The sequence below is a fragment of the Lissotriton vulgaris genome, chromosome 7 (assembly GCF_964263255.1).
Source record: "Lissotriton vulgaris chromosome 7, aLisVul1.2, whole genome shotgun sequence".
Lineage (NCBI taxonomy): Eukaryota > Metazoa > Chordata > Amphibia > Caudata > Salamandridae > Lissotriton > Lissotriton vulgaris.
Window position 1 is genome coordinate 853891694 of NC_141695.1, and position 21577 is coordinate 853913270.

General features: G+C 44.6%; 1 protein-coding gene across 2 annotated transcripts in view; it reads right to left on the minus strand.

The window, feature by feature from the left end:
* The window catches only part of CYFIP2 (cytoplasmic FMR1 interacting protein 2), a 158342-nt gene that overhangs the window by 21846 nt on the left and 114919 nt on the right, over window positions 1-21577 (minus strand). The window contains exons 28-30 of one of the 2 annotated variants that reach the window (XM_086931227.1): window positions 18897-18991; window positions 11757-11995; window positions 10900-11047 (exon numbers count right to left, since the gene is read on the minus strand). In XM_086931227.1, the coding sequence (XP_086787353.1) occupies window positions 10900-11047; window positions 11757-11995; window positions 18897-18991 (482 nt within the window). Of the gene's footprint in view, window positions 1-10899; window positions 11048-11756; window positions 12026-18896; window positions 18992-21577 lie in introns of both variants that reach the window. The other variant, XM_086931226.1, reaches the window with a different exon arrangement.

Here is a 21577-nt window from a genome sequence, read left to right on the forward strand (position 1 = left end):
GGTGTTGTGCTTGATGCATGTTTTCTGTTAATTTCCATTACCCTCGTGTTTTCATTCCTTGAAGGAGGCTTCCTTGTGACACTGGATCTCTGTTTGTCTTCACTTCAGTCACCACACCAAGACTGTGTATCTTCGTTTTTCAGACATAAGACATTTTTCTGGTCGACATATATTTCTGCTTGCCCGTAGGATCAGAGGTGCCCAGGATACCATAAGTCCCAGGAGCTGGTTTCAGCTCATTTCTGCCAGATGCAACTGTCAGACCTCACTGAAAGACCATACACTTTCCTCCGATTGGTATACTAGTGCACTTAAATGTCTGAAATCTGTGATGTCACAAAATCGCAATCTTCCCGCTAGTACTAGCTGAGGCTTTCCTATGATAATTTTGAAACCCACTGGTTCAGCAGATGCATTATGCCTAGTTTGCCTGATTCCAAGCTGCTCAGGTGCACTTTCTAACCAGCCTTTCCTTAGGTACGGACAGACGTCATTTCTCCTTTGGACCCCCACCAGGGAGAGGCACGTTGTTACACTTCCAGGCACTGGCGCTATCGTGAATGGCAGGAACACGAACCCTGAATGTGTTCAGCCAGTGGTTAAACAAGAGTCGCTAGTGTTCTGGTTGCACTGGAATGAGGGTCTATGTTTGTCATATAATTGCCTTGCTTAAATGGTGGGAATTACGCACTGCACTATCAATAATATGAAATTGTCTATTTGTATCTATTGTTCATCAGTTGGATATCTCTTACCTGTTTCATTTTGATGGGCTCTTTAGGTGTCAGAAAATACAGTGACTACATTCATTTTCCCTAATGGAGCTTTAACACTGGATATAGGATGTTGCTTCCTGGTGGTAGGTGGAATGGGTTTGGTGGGTTTATTTATCTATTTAGCAGTTATAAAAAGTGTTGCAGCGAACATCAGAGAGATTGTTTTTTTAAAAAAGATTTTATTAGCAAAATATTTTGGAAAGTGTGAATTCACTGGAGTGTAATGGAAGTATATTTCAGTATCAACACATAGGTTGGACATCCCAAGTCAAAGGTCAGTCTGAATCATTCTGTTTTTAGATATTTCATGAACTGCAGGTGGTTCGATCCACGCTTTGGCAGAGCCTATAGTCCAGAGTTTAAGTCCATCATTCTAAAAAACACCTGTGCAGCTTGACTTAAACAGGTGATCCACAGTAAGACCGGATTGAGTTAACTACATAAAAGCAACAGTAGTTGGCCATCGACATCAGTGGGTTATTGCAGTCTCACTTTTGTTGCTATTTTATAACTGATTGTTCTGCTTACATGTGCCCCTTAAGTGCACAAAACACTCCTCTGCTTTACCCTCCAGGATGACCTTAAGTGTGCGAATCCCACCACACCACGGAAGTTGCTGCGTGATACACAACAACATTTTGAAAACAATGAAACCATTATCAACACATAAAGCTTCAACCTCAATTTCACTGAGACCTGTGAAATTCAAGTTGCGTGTGTGTGTAGGGAGGGGGCAGTGGTGTATGTATCTGTCTTCTGCCTGGTGCCACTCACTACTATCTTCTGCAATCTTCTGCTTCAGTGCATCCCCCTGGAGCTACTCTGGTGGTTTGGCTGTTTTTCACTGCCCATTGCTTTTTATGGTGCCTGCTGGCCCATACTGCTTTTAACTGACCTCTGCCTCCACAGGTTTGCCTCGACTGCGTTCTTCTTCTCTTCGGTCCTGTACTGATTCTTGCCACAGCACCAGCTGTTGCCCCCACTCCTGCTCCCAGGTGCCTGAGGCAACTCTTGTTTAGTTATTTACTTCACATTGCCCGCGCTGCTTCATCGTCTGGACCTCAAAGCTCTGTTCACCCTTGTCTGCTGTCTTCTGTCCTTTGCCACCCTTAGTGCCCCTCTATTGCTTTCTTCTGCCACCCTTCCAGCATCCAGCTAACTCCTAGTGCTCCTACTGCGTCAAGAGGCTCTTTGGTGGTCTCCACTGTAGCTTACACATCCTACTACTTACAACCCACTCTGATGGTACCTAACGAACCACAATCCCGCTTACTCCCTAACAATAGCTCTCATTCCCTTTACTGGGCTGTCAAAAATATGCCCCCAACCTTGCTCCTTTGAGACCTCCGTGATCCTTCAGTAAAATGTATTTATATTATTGTTTTTTAACTGCAAGCAATCCTACTGCCTTCATTACTAGAGAGTCATATTACGTAGCAGTGCCACTAGAGGGCGACAAACGCCATTTTTGTGTATTTTGACGCTTAGAAAACAGTACTTATGCCACTTTATAAAATTGGAAAGTGTAGCGTTCTAGTTGTTTTACGTCACGTTGACGTAACGTAGGGCGACCATGTTGGCGCCGGGGTGCGCGCGCATCATGAGCGCGCCGAGCAATCAACAGAGCAGAGCGCCGGCCGGCGCTCCTCGGACAAACCTAAATAAACATCGAATAAATAAGTATAGCGCATCAACCACTGCCTACGAGTCTTTAATAAATAACGTTACAGTGGCGACGAGGTCGGGAGAGACGACCAGACCGACGCTAGGAGCACAGAAGGGAGTAGCACTCCACGTGGCTCCCACGAGGCACAGGAAGACTCAGGCACAAGGTCACCTGGCCCATCCAGACACCAGGAAGGTCTACCTGGATCAGCACGGTCGGGGAAACGTCACAGACAGCCATAATTGAACGAACCGAGGTATTGTGGAACCCGAGGAGTGTGGCAGTGCCACAGCACAGCATAGAAGCGGCAAATAGGCCAGAGAGGCAGCACGACCACAGTGTAGCCAAGAGCACACGTGCCACCTTCCTGCACACCCACGCACAGGGAGCGCTGCGCTGGCTACCAAAGAGGAGGAAGTGGGGTCTAGCAACAAGAGCCCCCAGAGGAACAAGCACACAGGGAACAAAAACAGTACCCCAGGCAGCCCCCCAGAAAAAAACACCGACGGGACAGGCGCCAAGGAAGTGAAGATGAGTACCCCGGCGGGGTATGCAATTGCACCTGTACAATTCCTACCGAAGCCCGGAGAGCCTCTGATGAAGTGGGAGGACTGGAAGGAGTATATAGACAATTTCATAGGGGTTCTAGAAGATGAAAATGAAGACAAATTCACTCCTCAGAGGAAGAAACGCATCCTGCTACTAAATCTAGGACCAGAAGGACTAAGAATATACAAGAGTCTAGTACCGAAGAAGAGAGAAGACACAGACGACGATGTGTATGCACATGCAGTGGAGGACCTAGATGAACGGTATCGCCCCACCATCTGCGTGTCAGTGGATAGATATAACTTCCAGCAAAGGAAACAAAAGGTGGGAGAAACCATCGAAGAGTACGTAGCAGCATTGAGAAAACTGGCAGCCACGTGTAAGTACGCGCTGTGGGAAGATGAATTCATAAAAGACCAGGTGGTCATGCACACCACGAGCGCAAATGTACAAGACAAACTGTGGGCGAGCGGTGACACCACGCTCAAAGAAGTGTTGGTCATAGTGAAGAGGGCAGAACTCGCAAAGAGGTGCGCAAATGCAACCAAGAAAGAGGTGGCCACCCCAACCATGGTGAACAGGATACAGGAAGAAGATCACCGCAAAGACCAAAGAAACAAGCAACCAGTAACCAAAGGAACCAGCAGATGGCAAGGGAAACAGGCGAGCAGTGAGAACAAGAAAACGTGCTACAGGTGCGGAAGCTGGTCCCATGAAGCCCACGACAGAAGATGTCCGGCATTCCGGGCCAAATGCCTACACTGCGGCATCGTAGGTCACTACGAGAAGGTATGTCGAAAGAAACAGCAGAAGGGAATGGTGAAATACGTTGACCAAAGCGAAGAAGACCTTGAGGAAGTCACGGAGGAAGAAGTGGTCCCCGTCTTATGCATATACGACCAAGTGATGAGCGTGGACGGCAAGAGATCAACCAAACCAGTCCTAGACATGTCCATGGGCGGCATCACCATCACGGTAGTGGCAGACACTGGATCTCCTTTTACCATCGTGCAGAGAGCAGTGTGGGAAGAAGAGTTCCAACCCAAGTTGGGCCCAGAACTGGAGAAACTAGACATACGGCCAGTCACCTACAACGGGGATCGCATTCCCATGTTAGGCTTCCGACACCTATTGTTTGAGTTCAGAGGCCGATCAGCGTGGTGCAAACTATATGTCGCAGAGAAAGGACCCTCCGTTCTAGGATGGCTAGACCAGGGTGATCTTGGTATAAAACTCGACCCTGGAGGGAAGGAACAAATTCTCCTCACAGAACAGGAGGAATGGCCGGACATGAACAGATGGAAGAAGAACTACCCGAAGGTGTTCGGGGGTACTGTAGGAAAAATGGAGAAATTTCAACATAAGATAGTGCTTAAGGAAGGAGCCATTCCAGTGGCACACAAGGTGAGAAACGTGCCCATCGCAGTGAGGGAAGCGGTCCAGACGGAACTCCAAGACCTGGAAAGGAAGGGCATCATAGAGCCAATCACATGCGCCGAATGGCTGGCGCCCTTGGTGGTTGTAATGAAACCCAACGGAAAGGTCAGGCTCTGTGTGGACCTGAGAGAACTTAATAAAAACATAGTGGTGGAGAAATTTCCCCTTCCCAGGATAGAGGAGATGTTGGCCAAAACCAGAGGGGTCAAGTGGTACTCCACCATTGACCTTACATCGGCCTACCACCAGGTAGCACTGCACCCGGACAGCAAAAGCCTAACGTCGTTCATTACCCCGTTTGGGTGCTACAGATTCTGTCGCATGCCGTTCGGGCTGGCCTCGGCGGCAGCCGTCTTTCAAAAAATGATGCACCAACTATTCAGAGACTGCGAAGACGTCCAGTATTTCCAGGATGATATTCTGGTGATGGGGAGAGACAGGAGAGATCATGACCGGAAACTAGAGAAAGTACTACAAACACTGGAAGCCAAAGGTCTCACGGCAGAATGGTCGAAATGTCGGTTGGGACTGCAATCAGTGACATACTTAGGCCATGAAATTGGACAACAGGGGATCACGCCAAAGGCGGAGAGCGTGAAGGCCATCGCTGAAGCACCGCCCCCCAAGAACAAGGAGGAAGTCAGGTCGTTCCTGGGAATGGCGGAGTACTATAGCAAGTTTGTGGTACATTTCGCTTCCAAGACCTACAACATGAGGTTGCTGACCAGAGAGAGCACGGCGTTTCAGTGGACACCGGAAGCCCAAGCAGAATTTGAAGTCATCAAAAAGGAGATCTCGGGAGCCATACCGCTCAAGGGGTACGACCCACAAGGCACCACCGTGCTCATCACCGACGCCAGCGACAAAGGGCTAGGCGCGGTACTTATGCAAGACCGAGGAAGAGGGGACATGGAGACAATCAGCTTCGCCTCCAGAGCATTGACGGAGACCGAAGGCAAGTACAGCGTCATCGAAAAGGAGATGCTAGCGGTAGTGTGGGCCACGACGAGGTTCCGGCAATTCTTATGGGGCACCCGATTCCTGCTCAAGACGGACCACAAGCCGTTAGTGAAGGTACTAACATCGTGCGGACATGCCAGCGCCACACCCAGGATATCGAAAATGTCCTTAAAATTACTGGAATTCAGATATGATGTAGAGTACATCCCTGGAAACAAGAATCGAGTGGCGGACTACTTGAGTCGAGCAGCGGCCATGGAGCCTGGAGAAGAAGATCCAGCAGACAGAGGGGAGATGGTGGCTCTCATAGAAGACCAAGAGAAGATAATTAGCATACAAGAATGGACTGAAGCGTATGAAGAAGATACCGACATTAAGGATGTAAGGGCGCACATCATACAAGGTTGGCCAGAGAAGAGAAAGGTGAAGACAAACCTTAAACCATTTTACGAGGTGAAAGAGGAACTGTCAGTAGGAGACAAGGGTATATTCATCTACCGGGGAGACAAGGTAATTCCCCCAAGGAATCTCATCAACAAGTTGTTGGACTTATTACATGAAGGCCATCTTGGCATAGGGAAGCTCAAGGCCAGAGCGAAACAAAATTACTGGTGGCCAGGTATGGACGTAAGAGCAGAGAGGCATGTCAGAGAGTGTCCCCAATGCCAAGGGGCCGACAAAACATTGAGGCCACTACGTCCAGCTCTTGGAAAGTTCGACAATCCCTCAAACCCATGGGAAGAGTTATCTATAGACATTTTAGGACCGGTGCTTGATGACCAGAGCACACAGAAATATGTGTGTGTCCTCATAGATCGTTACTCCAAATGGCCAGAGATAAAAGTGAGTGAATCTATGGACACTGAGAACATTCTAGAGTTTCTTTCCGAAACGTTCACCAGAGAAGGAATTCCCAAGTCCATCTTAAGTGACAATGGACCACAGTTCACGTCGGAAAGATGGAAACAATTCATGGAGAGAAATGGCATCTCCATAAAGCACACGGCCATTTACCATCCAGCGGGAAATGGCCTAGTTGAACGATTTAACAGAGTAGTGATGGGAGCCATACAAGCGGCCATCTCTAACAATAAAGACTGGAAGAGAGCGCTGGAGAACATGGTGTGGGCCTACAGAATAACCCCCACAGGCACGGGGTACAGCCCGTTTCAAATATTGAGAGGACGTGAGCCCTTCACGCATGACAACAGGATCTGGAAGGAGAAGGTGGTAACTAGTGAGTGGTCTCCTGCCGTAGTAAGGGCCAATCTGGAAAGAGCACAAGCCATCTACACCAATAACTACAACAAACGAAGGAATGTGAAGGACACTCACTTAGAAAGAGGAGAGTGGGTAAGAGTAAGGCTAGCCACCTTACAAAGGAAAGGAGACAGCAAGTATAGCAAGCCTATGCAAGTCAAGGAAGTATACGATCGAGCGGCTCTGCTCAGCGATGGAAACGTGTGGTCGCAGGACCTCATGGCCAGGTGCAACAAGATATTGAGATGGGGACGGCGATCCTCGGAGGGTGAAGACATGGATGACGTGAATTTGGAAGATAGGTTCAGCGGAAGTGAGCAAGGGGATGGAGCAAGTGCAGGGGAAGTGCAAGAAGGTGAAGAAGGGAGCGAGACTCCGAGAGCGGAGATGGACGTGCCGGGAGGAAATATGAACGATGAGGGAGCGATGAGCGGAGGAGCAGAAGATACGGAAACGCAGGGTCAAGGGGCTCGAGAGAACATTGATAAGGTGACCAGGAGTGGAAGACAAATTGTAAGGCCTGCCCGATTTCAAGACTTTGAACTAGACGGCGAACTGTAAGTGACTGACCTTGGGTTTGATAAAAAGGGGGAGATATGTAGCGTTCTAGTTGTTTTACGTCACGTTGACGTAACGTAGGGCGACCATGTTGGCGCCGGGGTGCGCGCGCATCATGAGCGCGCCGAGCAATCAACAGAGCAGAGCGCCGGCCGGCGCTCCTCGGACAAACCTAAATAAACATCGAATAAATAAGTATAGCGCATCAACCACTGCCTACGAGTCTTTAATAAATAACGTTACAGAAAGTTCTGCCAAAGGGCCCTGTATTGCTTAAATCCCAGGCTGCCAAAATATTTTGAAAAGACTCTGATACACAGTAAGGGTCCCTTGGATCTAGAATAAATGTTTGAAAATGTGGGGAGGAGGAATGGCAGTACGAGGGGATGGCATGATCAATCTTGTTGGGGCAAGCAGCTGGTTTCAACCGTTTTGTGACTCACCCTTCCTTAGTGCTTTAGCCAAGTCTCATCTAGAGCCCCCGATTGGAGATGGTCTTACTTTGAGAGCACAAACGAGGCTGTTTGGTGCAAACCCCTGTGCAAAATTGACCTCTATCAGACTGGAGAGGGGCGGGGGCTTATGCATTTGATTGTATAGGTTCTGGCATGTCCCTAACTGTGAATGTGAAAGAGAGCGAATAGGTGCACCCAGAATAGTGGAAAGGGGGCTCTGTGGAGGAAAGAAGGTCCAGATGTACATAGACATCCGTTTTCGAGTGCCTAATAGCAAATCTTTGTGATTCGCTATTAGGAAATCACATACAGCTATGTATAACATAACAGGGATGGTGGCCTGCAGGGGTCAGCAGGCTACCATGTCTGTGATGGCTTTTTTTTAAATAAAGCAGTTTTTTAAGTCAAGTCTAGCGGCAGCGCGCTCTGCGAGGCATACTGTATTGGAGTATGCACTGGATGCCCCGCCCACTCTCCGCCCATATTTGTCATTGGCTTGTGTCATTGCCCTTCGTAAATGCTGGCTTATGATTCGTAAATAGGTTTGTTAGTCCCTCCTTGGTACTGCCTTGTATGTATTTGTTACCTCCCATAATGACTGGACCTTTTACTTGGCTTGTTACACATTATGCATTATAAGTCAGTGAGCAATATTTTGTTTATTGACACTGATGGGGACAATGGCAGCTTCTTTTTGTATTTGCAGTGCGTCCACATAGGACAATGGTGGCCGCTTTTCTTGTGGAGCGCTATGTCGCTCCACAAGAAAAGCGTGCTAAGTGCGGCGCCTGCTTCCAGGACACCGCGCTCAGTTTTGATTTTTTTTTTTACTTGCAGTCTGAGCGCTGTGCCTGCGTTCTGTTCTCTTTCTTTAATAGTGAGCGCAGCGACCGCTTCACGGACACCGTGCTCTGCAATAGAATAGGTATCGCTTTTTGCAAAACTATTGGTATTGTAAATGACAATGCCTTTTATTATTATAAAAAGAATTGCCATTTACAATGCAAATAGCTCAAAATTTCGCAATTGTGAGACCGATTGCATTATAAATGCTCGTTTATTTTGAAATCCAGACCATTTCCATTTGAGGAAAGTGGGATGCGTTTACAAAAGGAAAAATTAAAAATGTCTTTTTCATTTTTTTAAGAGTAGGAAGTGGTCCGTGGGACCACTACCTGCTCTTAAAAAATGCTGGCACCCACATTCACAAAGGGGACCCATTCCCGTTTGCGAATGGATTACCACCTCCTTCACGGAGTTGGTAAAGTATGAAAGTTTTGATAGCTGCATTCTAGTCGCAAAACAGTCATGCATGCCCCTACGACTCCATATTAGGAAGGGACGCCCTTATCACGCCCCCTTTCTAATAGCAACTCGCAAACCCAATCTGCGATTCAGTAATAGCTTACTGAATAGCAAATTGGACTTTGTACAATTAAAAATGCTTTATTCTGGTCGCAAACGACACAATTTTGCTAATTGGGCTGTTTGCAAGCAGAAAAAAGCTTTGTGCATCTGGCCCGAAATAAGATGGACGAGATGAGTCTAGAAAAAGATTGCCATGTCTGACACAAAGTGAACATAACAGGAGTGATTGAGACACTCTGCAGACCACTACCCCTCAGTAATTTTAAATTCACACTCTCACTATTTCATAGTTACAATATTTTGATTATTAAATATTAACAAGAAGATCATTTTTGTTACTCATTTATCTAAAGAAGTTAACAATCTTTGACACAGTCAATAGTCCTGGAGGTTTAAGGTATGTGCCACTTGTGTTATATATATTGTGATGCAATAACATCTCGGCGAGAAACTAAGGTACCAGTCGGATGGCACAGGAGGGGAACCACAGAATTCTAGTTTACCTAAATTACATAGGACATGCTCCTTTTAGAGACACCCACGTTTTTCATGGCACTTTAAGCCCTGCCCTTGAGTCAATAAACAAGACATGTCTAAATCACATACCCATACGTTTATGAACAAGACATGAGATCCCTTTAACAACTAAGCCACAAACCAATAGCTCAATAGACAAGACATTGGACCTCTCTAACTTCTAAATTACACACCCATAACTTGACGAAACAAGAAATGGGACCTATCTAACTTCTAAATTACACACCCATAACTTGACGAAACAAGAAATGGGACCTATCTAACTTCTAAATTACACGCCCATAGCTCAATAAACAAAACATAACCTCTCTAACATCAACATCAGACACCCATAGCTCAATGAACAAGATATGGACTTCTCTAACATCTAACTTACACACCCATACCTTAATAAACAAGATATGATGTCTCTAAAGTTTAAATCAGGCGCCCATGTCTTAATGAACAACACAGGGGGCCTCTTACCACCTAAATTACATACTCATAACTGAATGAACAAGACATGACCTCTCTAACATCTAAATGCCACACCCATAAATGAAAGAACAAGACATGTGACCCCTCTAACATTGAAATCACACACGCATAATTTAATGAACACGACATGTGACCCTCAAACATCTAAATCACACTAACATAACTGAACATCGAAACACACACACACACACACACACATTACTGAATGAACAAGACATGGGACCTCTCTAACATCGAAACACACACTTATAACTGAATGAACAAGACATAGGACCCCTCTAACTTGTAAATCACACACACATAACTGAATGAAAAAGACACGTCACTCCTCTAACATCTAAATCACACACCCATAACTCATTGAACAAGACATGGTACCCCTCTAACATATAAATCACATATGCATGCATAACTGAATGAACAAGATATGTGACCTCTCTAACATCTAAATCACACATGTATAACTCAACGAACAAGACATGAGATCCCTATAACATCTAAGCTGAACACACATAACAATGTACAAGACATGTGATCTCGCTAAAATTCATCTAAATCACACATGTATAACTCAACGAACAAGACAGTTGAGCTCTCTAACATCTAAATCACACACCCATAATTCAATGAACAGCACACAGGAACTCTCTAACATCTAAATGAGACACTCGTAACTCAATGAACAGGACAATGCAATTCAATGAGAGTTGTGCCAGCACTCAATACCCAAAGCATATTATCTCAGGGAGACCCAGACTGGCCTCTGATGGAAACCCTGGAATCGCATGCTACAAAGAACAGCACTGCAAGAAGCTGTGTTCAATACACAAGCAATAACCCAATGTAACAAACTTACCACATTTTTTATGATCTCGTCTTTGCCATCCTGGCGCTGCACCTTCAGCAGGTGATAACAGAAGTCGAAGAGGTCAAAGCGGCGCTGCTGTCCCAGCAGGACAATGATGGCGCAGCCGGCCCAGTTCAGGCCATCCCCAAAACACTGCCTGCGAGAATAAGATGGAACACAATGGTGAACTGTCTACCATGGATGGGAAGAATATGGGCTTAAAGACATCAGGGACAGGAGAGAGGGATAATGAGTGAGAGAAGTGTAGAAAGGACAGGCCAGGATGGTGACAGATATGCAGGGCTGAAATGGAAGTGGTCCATTTAGCTCCATTTAAACCTCTCACTGAGGCAGGATATGGGCTCAGTCCACACACGCCGCTTACAGAAGGCTCTGTAACAGGGCCAGGTGCCCTGCGTGGGGAAGAACGCGTGCCCTGCCCAGTGTGGCACTAACTCAGAATGTATGCCCTGTAAAGCACTGAGGGACGAATGTGCGCTAAAATATGTAATACTTGGCAAATGACGTTTGCCACTTAGGGCAACCAACATTCTTTACCCAAAGATACTTTAAGGATATACCTCACTGATAGCAACCTTTAAACCCACAGCTTTTGCCACGTGACTGGACTAAGGAGCAGGAATTGATGACTATTGCGGCAGTAATCTGTCTATGGTGTCAAAGCACGTGACAAATACCGAAGGCAGTAAGTGTACAGCACTGGGCTATGCTGAGTGGCACTGCACATACTGGAGACAGACATATTTACGTGGCAGTGATCTAACTGCAGCCCACAGAGAAGCAGCGTGAGCAGAGAGAGGGAAAAGCAATTAAGATGGGCAGATTCTGTGGGCTGACACACTTACTCAGCTGTGAACTCGTTGGTCCCCACTGGAATGCAATAGACAAACTGCATGGCACTCCACAGGCGGTGGAACTCCACGCACTCGTCCACGTGCATGACACCATTGGTGGGGGGCGGGCCCCGCCAGATGGCATCCTGCAGGTAGCTGCGGATGCGGGTCAGGATCACCTCGAACATGGACAGGCCGCAGCACAGGCGCTCCTTGGTCAGCAGGTCCCCTTCTCGTGCAATGGCGATTTGCTGAAATTGGGGTGAGCGGGAAAAGAAAAACTGAGCTTTAAATCCAGACTGTCTCTGCCCTTGCGATGGTCTCAGGAAAGACAAGAACGTATGCAGCCTCATACGACACCCTACGCCCACACAAACACACAATTATACACATGCATGCACACACACAAGCACACACTCACAAACCCACCAACTCCCCCCCTCCACAAGAGGTGATTATGCAAGAAACGGATCTGTGTGAAAATGAAGAATGCTACAATAAAGAACAGCAGAATAACTAACTCATTATGAAAGAAAGCACAGCGACAAACTTTTATTTTGCACCTTTCATGAAACCGAGGAATCAAGGAAGACATACAGCCAGATTAATCAAAGGAAATTCGGCTCGCAAAGGGCCAGATTCTTTGCGAGCGCTATTTTTGCATTTGGGATTCATCATCCCAAATGCAAAAATCGCAATTATAGAAATCGCTAAATTCTGATGAATTGCATTTAAGGAATCTCAATTTGAGATTCCTTAAATGCAATTTATGAACCATTTAAAAATTGCGAATTCGCAATCTGGGGCCGCTATTTACCGCGAAATTTAACTACGTGGTAAATAGCGAAAACTTGTGTGCGCAACACCAGTGTACATTACCATTTCAAGGGTGCTACAGGGTGTCCTTTGGACACCCTGGCACCCTTGAAATCGCTTCCTTATTTGCAATGAGCAAATTGCTAATCGCAAATAAGGAATGACTATGGGCCTTTAGCAATTAGCGAATCGCAAATAAGGAAGCTGTAGGAATCGCAATAAATATTGCGATTTCTACATGAATCCCGTTTTGTGAGTCTTTAATAGCGATTCCTTAATAATCGCTATAAAGGACTCGCAAAACATGACAATGATGAATCTGGGGGTAAATGTCCAATTTAGGGCATCAACAATATCCCTTGCCATTCTTTCTTCTTCTTTCTACATCTAACAGTGAATCTTAACCGTGTGCATTGCTACCTTTCATTTACCTTCTTGCGAACCTTAATACTTACTTACCCCAATTTAACCCTTAACTAACATTAATCCTTAATCCTTGTGTATCCCAAACCCACTTTAAACACTGATCCTAACCATATTTGTAACGCATACACATCTCCAGTTTCTTCCTTAGCCCATATTTTAACTGTTGCATTGTTTGCTTTTTAATTTTGAAACTTTACATTATATCAATGGTAATTTTTTCTTCATTATGAACTTTTTTCATTTTGGATTCATGGATATTGTATTTATTATTAAGTTTAAGCACTAACTGCATATGGGGCAGCTGGGGCGGGGCTCTCAGTCTGATATCGCAAGAGACAGGCATGGAGCGAGGACTGTCATCACAAGAGACAGGTGGAGAGCGGACACTGACATCTCAAGAGGCAGGATGAGGTGCAGTCACAGATGTCACATGAGCAGGCCAAGGTAAACACTAGATGACGTGTTTGTGCTGCCAGCTCATGCAGGCCACAGAGCCTGATCTGTAATAATCAACCATGAGTAAATAAAGCACACACAATAAAACAAGACAGACCCAAGCACTGCTTCTTGTAGCCCAGCATGGGCATATCAGAATCGGAAAAAAGGCATCAAACTGAAAGAGTTTGTGGAACATTGAGGAACCAGTCATCGCGCAATTTATGAATGTTGTGCCAGCCTGTTAGCATTCCCATAAAATGCCAGCACCGGGCACTCACCAGCCAGGACAGACTCTCAGATCGGATCAAACCAGCTCTGAGACAGCAGCTCTGAAGCCCCCACCGATTATATCAAACAGCGAAGCAGTTCTATACTCCCCTCAGACAATGCCTGAACCGGACTCCAAGTACCTCAGACTTCTCAGGTCATATTAAACGCATGTTCTCGCCCCTCAACACATTCCAGATCATATTAGTAAGAGGCACCAACTCCTCTGCATCATACCCAGATCATGCCCGAACGAGGCAGTACCTTGGCACAGGCAAATCAGAAGAGAAGCAAACACCTACTCCTTACTACCCTAAAACATATAAGAATGTATCAGAATCAGCACCAACTCTTTAGTGGACAGAGATCATATCTGAACCAGACCCAGGCCTGTTAATGATCTCAGTTTACATCAACCCAGATAACGGCTACTCAGTGCCTTCAAGGTACGTCATGAACAGGCACCCGTCTGTATATGCCATGGAATCATGCCAGGGTAAGGCACAACCACTCAGTATCGCCCTTCTGACTACAGTGAAGTCACTAAACAGACTTGAGCATAGTGTAACTAAAAGCAGAAAACAGATTCAGAGACATAAGCCTGCCCCATTCGTATATCCGTAATTCTCCAAGGTGACAGCCATCTGTTGATATAAGACTAAGGAATTCAATTTAGAATCTGGCAGAGTGGAAGGAACTCTGCGGTCCCCAATTCCATTTAGAGCCGGGATTAGCACTGGGATTATGATGGTGGAGCATCTCCTACTCCCAGGTAGGACACACCACACCTTCAGTCCGTCCGCCTGAGAGCTGTCAGCTCATTCCTATAGTCATCCCAGCTTACGTAGGCTGGGTGACCGTCAGAAGATTTCCCTGTGAGGCATGGCGCCCCGGGCAGGGAAGTCACTCAATGGCCCCCTCAAGCAGAGAGAAACTCCCTCCATGGTAGGGTCATTTACTTTTTTGCTTTTGACTCCTGCTTTGGTAGTTTATTTTAGAAAAACAAAAAACTTTGCTGAGCGTGCTCATTAAACATGGTGCCTAATCGCAAAGCTTCACTGTCGTCATTTACTCCCTGCGAAAGATCCCTTCCTGCCTGGCAGGGGTCTATGATGAGTGAATGTAAATGTAAATGTGGGTGTACTTGTAAAGCGCACTGCGACTCCATGGAGTATCCTGGCGCTGAAGACCGCTGGGGAACCCGTCCTGGTTTTCCCTGTGAGATGGTCCCTTTCTGGGTATCTCCAAGGTGAAACCAGGCATCCCCGGCGTTTGTGGGGGGCCGTTGTAGAGATGAGGCAAGCTTAATGCCCAGAGTTGCCGAGTGTGTTCCCTGGTTGGAGTAGGCACTGAGGCGAGAATTATCGAGTCCGTTTTGACCCTGGTTCACGACCCAGTGGTCTTCTATGGACCATCTACCTGCTTTTAAATGACCCCCTGTCCCTTCTGCCCCTATTAACTTTAGGGATGCTGTGGCTCCCACCAAAGCGGTGTGGGTTCATTTTACCAGGGAGATGCCATGGTCTTTAGACACCTGTACACAACACGGTCTGGGCTGTGCTAGGGTTAATCAGCTCTGGCCCTCCCCAGTACCATAGGGGTGGAAGGATGGCACTAAGATAGCCAAGAGCACAACAGACACCCAAGCTGAAGAATATATTCAGGTGGAGTCTGCAAACGGTTAAAGGAATAACCCAAAAGGCAACCAGAACCTGAAAGCCCTACTGGAGCAAATACATGTTAAATATGAGCAACAGTAATGTTGATTACATTACATACATAAGATAAACAAATTAAAAGTAAACTATTCACCATGTGATCAATAATACATATACGGGCACCATACAAATAATTGATCTGATTCGTATGAGAAGGTACAGTGAGAGCAAGAGCTTTTAGTTATGGAGAGAGAGCCGTACAACAGCATGCTTCACATTTTGGAAGTCGATTCACTTTCTGAAAGTCTAAGGGGCTTATTTACAAGTCCCTTGCGCCGCCTGTGCATCACTTTGTGTGACAGACTGGCGGTGCAATCTGCTGCCCTATATTTACAAGGACACTAAAAGCCACCCTGCATGGGATTTCGTGTCCTTGTAAATTTGAAAGGGGCGTGCCATGGGTGTTGCTGTGATGGGTTTTAGTGTCCTTGTAAATTTGAAAGGGGCGTGCCATGGGTGTTGCTGTGGGTGTTCCCACGCAACACCAAAGGCTTCTATCACATTTCCAGATTTACAAGAAATTGTGAACCTGGAAATGCATCAGAATGCTATGCCTCCCCAGGGGAGGTGTAGGGAGGTGCAACGAGGAGAAATGTTTTATTTATCCCTGTTTATTTCCTCTTTCTAGGCGTGCTGCATTCTGCAACACATATAGAACTAGGAAATCATTTAAAAAGTGACATTTTGCAACTTCTGTGTGTGCTACATTAAGCAGCACACATAAAAGTATAAAACACAATTTCAGATTGTTTATGTGCAGGAAGGGACACCTTCCTGCACATCAACAATCATTCCCCTCAACGCAGGCAGCCTTGCACTATGGTGAAAGGGTACCTGCATGGACGCATGGCAGCAAATTGTGCATCGAAAGAGCAAATGGGTCCGTCATATTGTTGTAGAAATGACGCAGCCCTGTGCTTTAGAATTAACACAGCGCGGCGCAGCCAAATTGATTGCGGCACAGCGCTGCCATAATTCCTTGTAAATGGGACACTTTTGTGTCTAAAATTCTGAGTGCCAAAGTCTTCTACAGCAAACAAAGGGAAGATAATAGCTGCATGAGTTGGAAATTCGTCCTGATTCCACTTTTGCATTTCTGAAAGCTAAACAGAAGGCAGGGCATCCAATGGGATTTGTAAAAATCACTGTGTTGGCAAATGGAGCAAAGGAAGTGAGTGAGGGAGACCTTAAATCCAGAATAATAGCAGTTCAAGAATATTTTGAAGGCTCCAAAGCTGGAACTCATCATTGAAACATAATGCTATCTGTGGAACTGTTTTACAGCTCATATTTGAGGTAGTTGCTTTCTTTTTTTGCTGGACTTTAGAATACTCAAATATGCCTTAAGTGAAGGAATAATCATTGGAAGTTCAGATACATGTTCTCGCAGAGCAACCAGAGTGATGCTGGTCCCCGGATGTATCATAGATCTTCAGAAAAGCCTCTAATATCACTAATGCAAAACTAAACATTACCAGGTACATGCATCAAAGGATTTTGCGATCTCAAACTGTGCGAATCGCAAAAATCGTCCGTTTGCGATCGCAAAATCTGCTTTTGGAATGCATGAAGGGTGAAGGCCCTCGCAATTTGAGAATTCGCAAATATCTGCGAATTCTCAAATTGCGATTGCATTTAAGGAATCGCATTTTGCGATTCCTTAAATGCAATGCATGAAACTTAAATAAATTGCGATTTTGCAATTAGGGGGAGCAAATTACCATGAGGTTGAACCTCATAGTAATTTGCGAAAACTTTGAAAAATGCACTTTTGTGCATTTTTCAAAGTTCCATGTAGTGCACACACATGCCCTAAGGACATGTGTGTGCACAACATATGTGCACAGATTGATTTCAGGGGTGCAACAGGGTGTCCTTTGGACACCCCTGCACCCTTGAAATCGCATTCTCAATTTGCGATTCGCTAATTGCAAATCGCAAATTGAGAATGTCTTCCCATTCATTCCTATGGGCCTCTAGGCCTATAGGAATGAATGGGGAGGTATATCTTAATTGTGACTCGCAATTTGCGAGTCGCAATTAAGGAATATTAAGAAATCGCAATTTATTTAGCGATTTCTTGATGCATTGCATTTTGCAATTCCTTAATTGCGATTCCTTATTTTTCGCAATTAAGGAATCGCAAAAAGCAATATTGATGCATGTACCTGTAAGTACAGGTTTCCAATATAACTATTTTGATTTGGCTCCAATGTACTACATGATTATGGAGATAATGTTTTCAGTAGTCTCATACATCAATTACATGTATTCCAGAGTACACTACACTTTCATAAAAAGGGTGCTATTGGAAAATAATTTATGGAAATACAATCAATAATTAGTAGTATATTGTCTACTTGGGAAAACTCAAATTGCATCCTTCTTGCTGACTCTTTTGGTTTCATTATGAACATATAATTTCAAATTTGATTTAAATGCCCTTTTATATTATTTTTACATATTGGCCGCCTATAAATAATGTATCACTACATTTGATATAGATCAAGAATTGAGCTGGTTTTAAAGATACTAAACATAACATTATTTTAACAGTTGGTAAATATGGCAGAACACCTTCTTACAATGAAATTGATTATATTTCATCAATATGACTCCTGTTACATTGTATGGCGTGGCTTAATGTAATTTAATCTATCTATCTATCTATCTATCTATCTATCTAGCTATCTATCTATCTATCTATCTATCTATCTATCTATCTATCTATCTATCTATCTATCTATCTATCGATCTATCTATCTATCTAGACGGAAATAGATAGATAGCTAGACCTAGATTTACTGATAGAGATATAGGCATATTTCTGAGTTTATAGAGCTCAGGTTTTGAATAACATACTTCACAGATAATGAGCACATTTATTAAGCTTATATCAACTTATCAATTTGATGTAATAAAACCTACAAATCAGGCATTGATTACATTTTCCTTACTGCATAGAACTTTGAGAAACCATTGAATTTCTGCAACCATGGTGCTTGAGAACACTTGGGTTTAGGTGATATAATGTTCTGGCCTATATTGTGGTATGTCAGCTACCTCAAGTCTGCTGCTACTTGGCGTCACAGAAGGCCGCACGTAACCTTGCACAGAAAAGAGTAAGAAGAAACCTTTGTTGCAGGTAGCCATTATGATGTTAATTTTCCAGTGTGCACAATTCTTGGGTTAAAGGCAAGCAGCCTGAAGGAAGTGTGACATTATTGTCCAATCTACTGGCATGACCAAAGTCAATTAGAGCTGCCTCAACCAAGACCATTCAAGGAAGATAGAACATGGAACATAAGAACATACACTGTAGAGTGTCCTAACCCAAACTATCTAGTTGTAGAGGACAGAATGTGAGAGGAAGCACTGTATGCAAGTCTGGCTGATCAATCTGTTATCTAGGGTCGAATGGAAACAGCTTTTGGCATTTTAGGGACATGACAACACCCCTTTCCAGCTCCCACACTTCATTTCTTACCTGTGGTGTTCCCAACCTCTCAATCAGTGGGACTAAGTGCAAAGGGGCATATTTTGCTTCCAATCGCTTCATCCGGACCTCTAGACGTTCGCCTTCTGCCAAGAGTAACACAAATAACACACAACATCAGAGGCAAAATGGTGAAGCAAAACTAAACAATGCACACAATAACACTGTCTAATCTTCTATGCACTCAGTGGGTCTGCAGACCCAAGCACCAATGAGCTACAATTTACTGACCAACAAGCTGCTTCTGCCAGGGGTTCTGTGGTCAGGAGCGCCATGGGACAGTAGCCCATTGGACTAACTGCTGCTCCTGATTAGTAAATCTCCAGATGGATGCACAAAGGCCAAAACTCTAGGACGTACCAGCTACATCTCAGTGGGTTTTGTGGTATAACAACAATAGCCAAAGATATAAGAGGTGCCAGTCTATACAGTTAGGATGTCTGTGGACAGGACCACCAGGCCTAAAGGCCTAGAGTCTAACTTGGGATGGAGGGTCAGTGGACAGGAATGCAGTCAACAATGTACATTAACATGTGAGGCGAGAACCTTTCAGGAGGAAAATCATAAAAAAGGGACTGTAGCAGTGAGAAGCCTTGACAGACTATGAGAGGAAGTGAGTAGCTGTGAGAGGGTATTCGAGGTAGGGAAGTCAGTTAAGACACTGAGGAAGTAGTAAGGTGTGGTCAGAGGTGTCAGGAGCTATCACAGGCACTGAGAAGTTGCAAGTTTTTGAGATAAGTGATGGGAAGATGAAGTGACTGCTAATATATTTGAAGGGAATTAGCTTGAACTGCTCATATTAGAATGGAGAACAATTTACTAAGAGGGTAATTTAAAGCATGTTTTGAGCGAATCAGAGCCTGTGCTGCTCACAGAGCACAAATGATGAGGAAAACGTGCCCTCCTCTTCCATAAGTCTAGCTCAGATTATCCAAATGCTGCAGCAGTCAACCTTTGCCTGAGCTAGAAGGTGCCTTGCAGATTTTCACTCTTCCAGGGGCCGTTCAGAACTGCTCTGTAAAACATCAGGTTTATGTATATAAATGTAAAAGTTTCAGGTTTTAGATTGTGCAAATTGATTGCCTGAAATACATCAGATCGAGTAGCCAGCCTTTGGACTACTCGCCCTGATGTATTTTCTACAGATATCCTTCTGTCTGCTATGGTTGGTCCTATTTTTCTCTTCCTGTGCCTTATTTAGTGTTTCTGTTCAATTTGTCTTTTAATCCAGGGAAGTATCTCATTCAGTGAGATTTGCGGGTGTGGATCTTAAGTTTCCCCAAATAAAAATCAGAGAGTTTCAGGGTGACTGGGTGAGATGGCCAAGTTTCTGAGTGGATGTTCCCATGGGGAGCATGGCCAGTACTGATTTGCACGAGGTGGGACTCTGGGGCTAATTTAGAGTTTGGTAAACAACATACTACATCACAATTGCAACAGAGCACTCTGTCCTCCAAACTCAAGGACCACCTTACTGATTTTGAGTCAGGCAGACTGTAAGTTTTCATGCTGACAGAGTAAAATGTATTCCATCTGAGTAAAACGTCCACTGATGGCCTGATGGAGATGAGGCCTTTGGTGGAAAACACCCTGACCGCCCTCCCTATTTAGAGTGGACAGTCAGATGGCTTTTTTTTAAAAATTATTGTTCGCCATCAACAGGTATAACCTGGAGGTGAGGTGTAGCAGAACAAAAAATGCTCCCACACCTTGGGAGAAAACTCCAATGATGCGGGGGGCATTGTTTTCTTTTTTTTAAACAAACTCCTGTTTTGGGATTTTATTTTTGAAAACTAAATTTAAAAAAAATGGAAACATTTGCTGGTTGGCTGTCATGTTTGACAGAGCCCCCGGACAAACCTTTCCTACATGGAAAGAAACCACCATGATAGTGGTATATGCCAATGTATGGAGATATCTGGGGGCCTGCAGACATCTCTAAATTTGGCGGGTGAGATCAAGGCAGGGTGGTGGTCATAAAGTCTTCCACCACCATGTCTGCCTTTACTTCATCCAACAACCCTAAATCAGACCCTCTATCCAAAGAGGCATACTGGGTGAAAAACGGTGGGTTAGAATGTCAGCCAGGTTGATGCTCAGTGGAGAACATCACCTCTGTCTTCCCATCCGTGCTTAATTTGTAATAAAATAAGTGCTAGGGTCCTCGTCAGGAGGCCTCAGCAGCTGCCACCAGCCATTGCCACCAAGAGTCTTCAAAAAAGGCTTGGGTGGCAGGTATTAGTTGTTTTTAATGTATACTTAAGTAATAAATAGGGATCCCGGTTTTATGGCATTTATTTATTTGGCATTTCCGTCTGTATTAATCCATATTTATTTTTCGGTAATCATATCTGTATTTATCCATATTTATTTTGGGTTGTGAGAGAAAAATTAGGCTGAAACTGGTAAATGAACATCCGAAAAAAATAAACCACTGTGCCTTATTGTTTAGTATCAACCATGTGCATATCTACTGCTGCTCAAGACACTTTACTAAATTCCCTTTAGAATCACCCAAAAGCAACCCGGTTTCCATTTTTATACTCATTTAAAAATAAATACAAACAAGGAAGCACATGGTTTTCTGTCAGTATTTATCTGTAAAAACGGAAAACGGAGCCTTATTAAAAAAAAATTGCTGTTCTCCTCTACTCTAAATTATACAAACAACA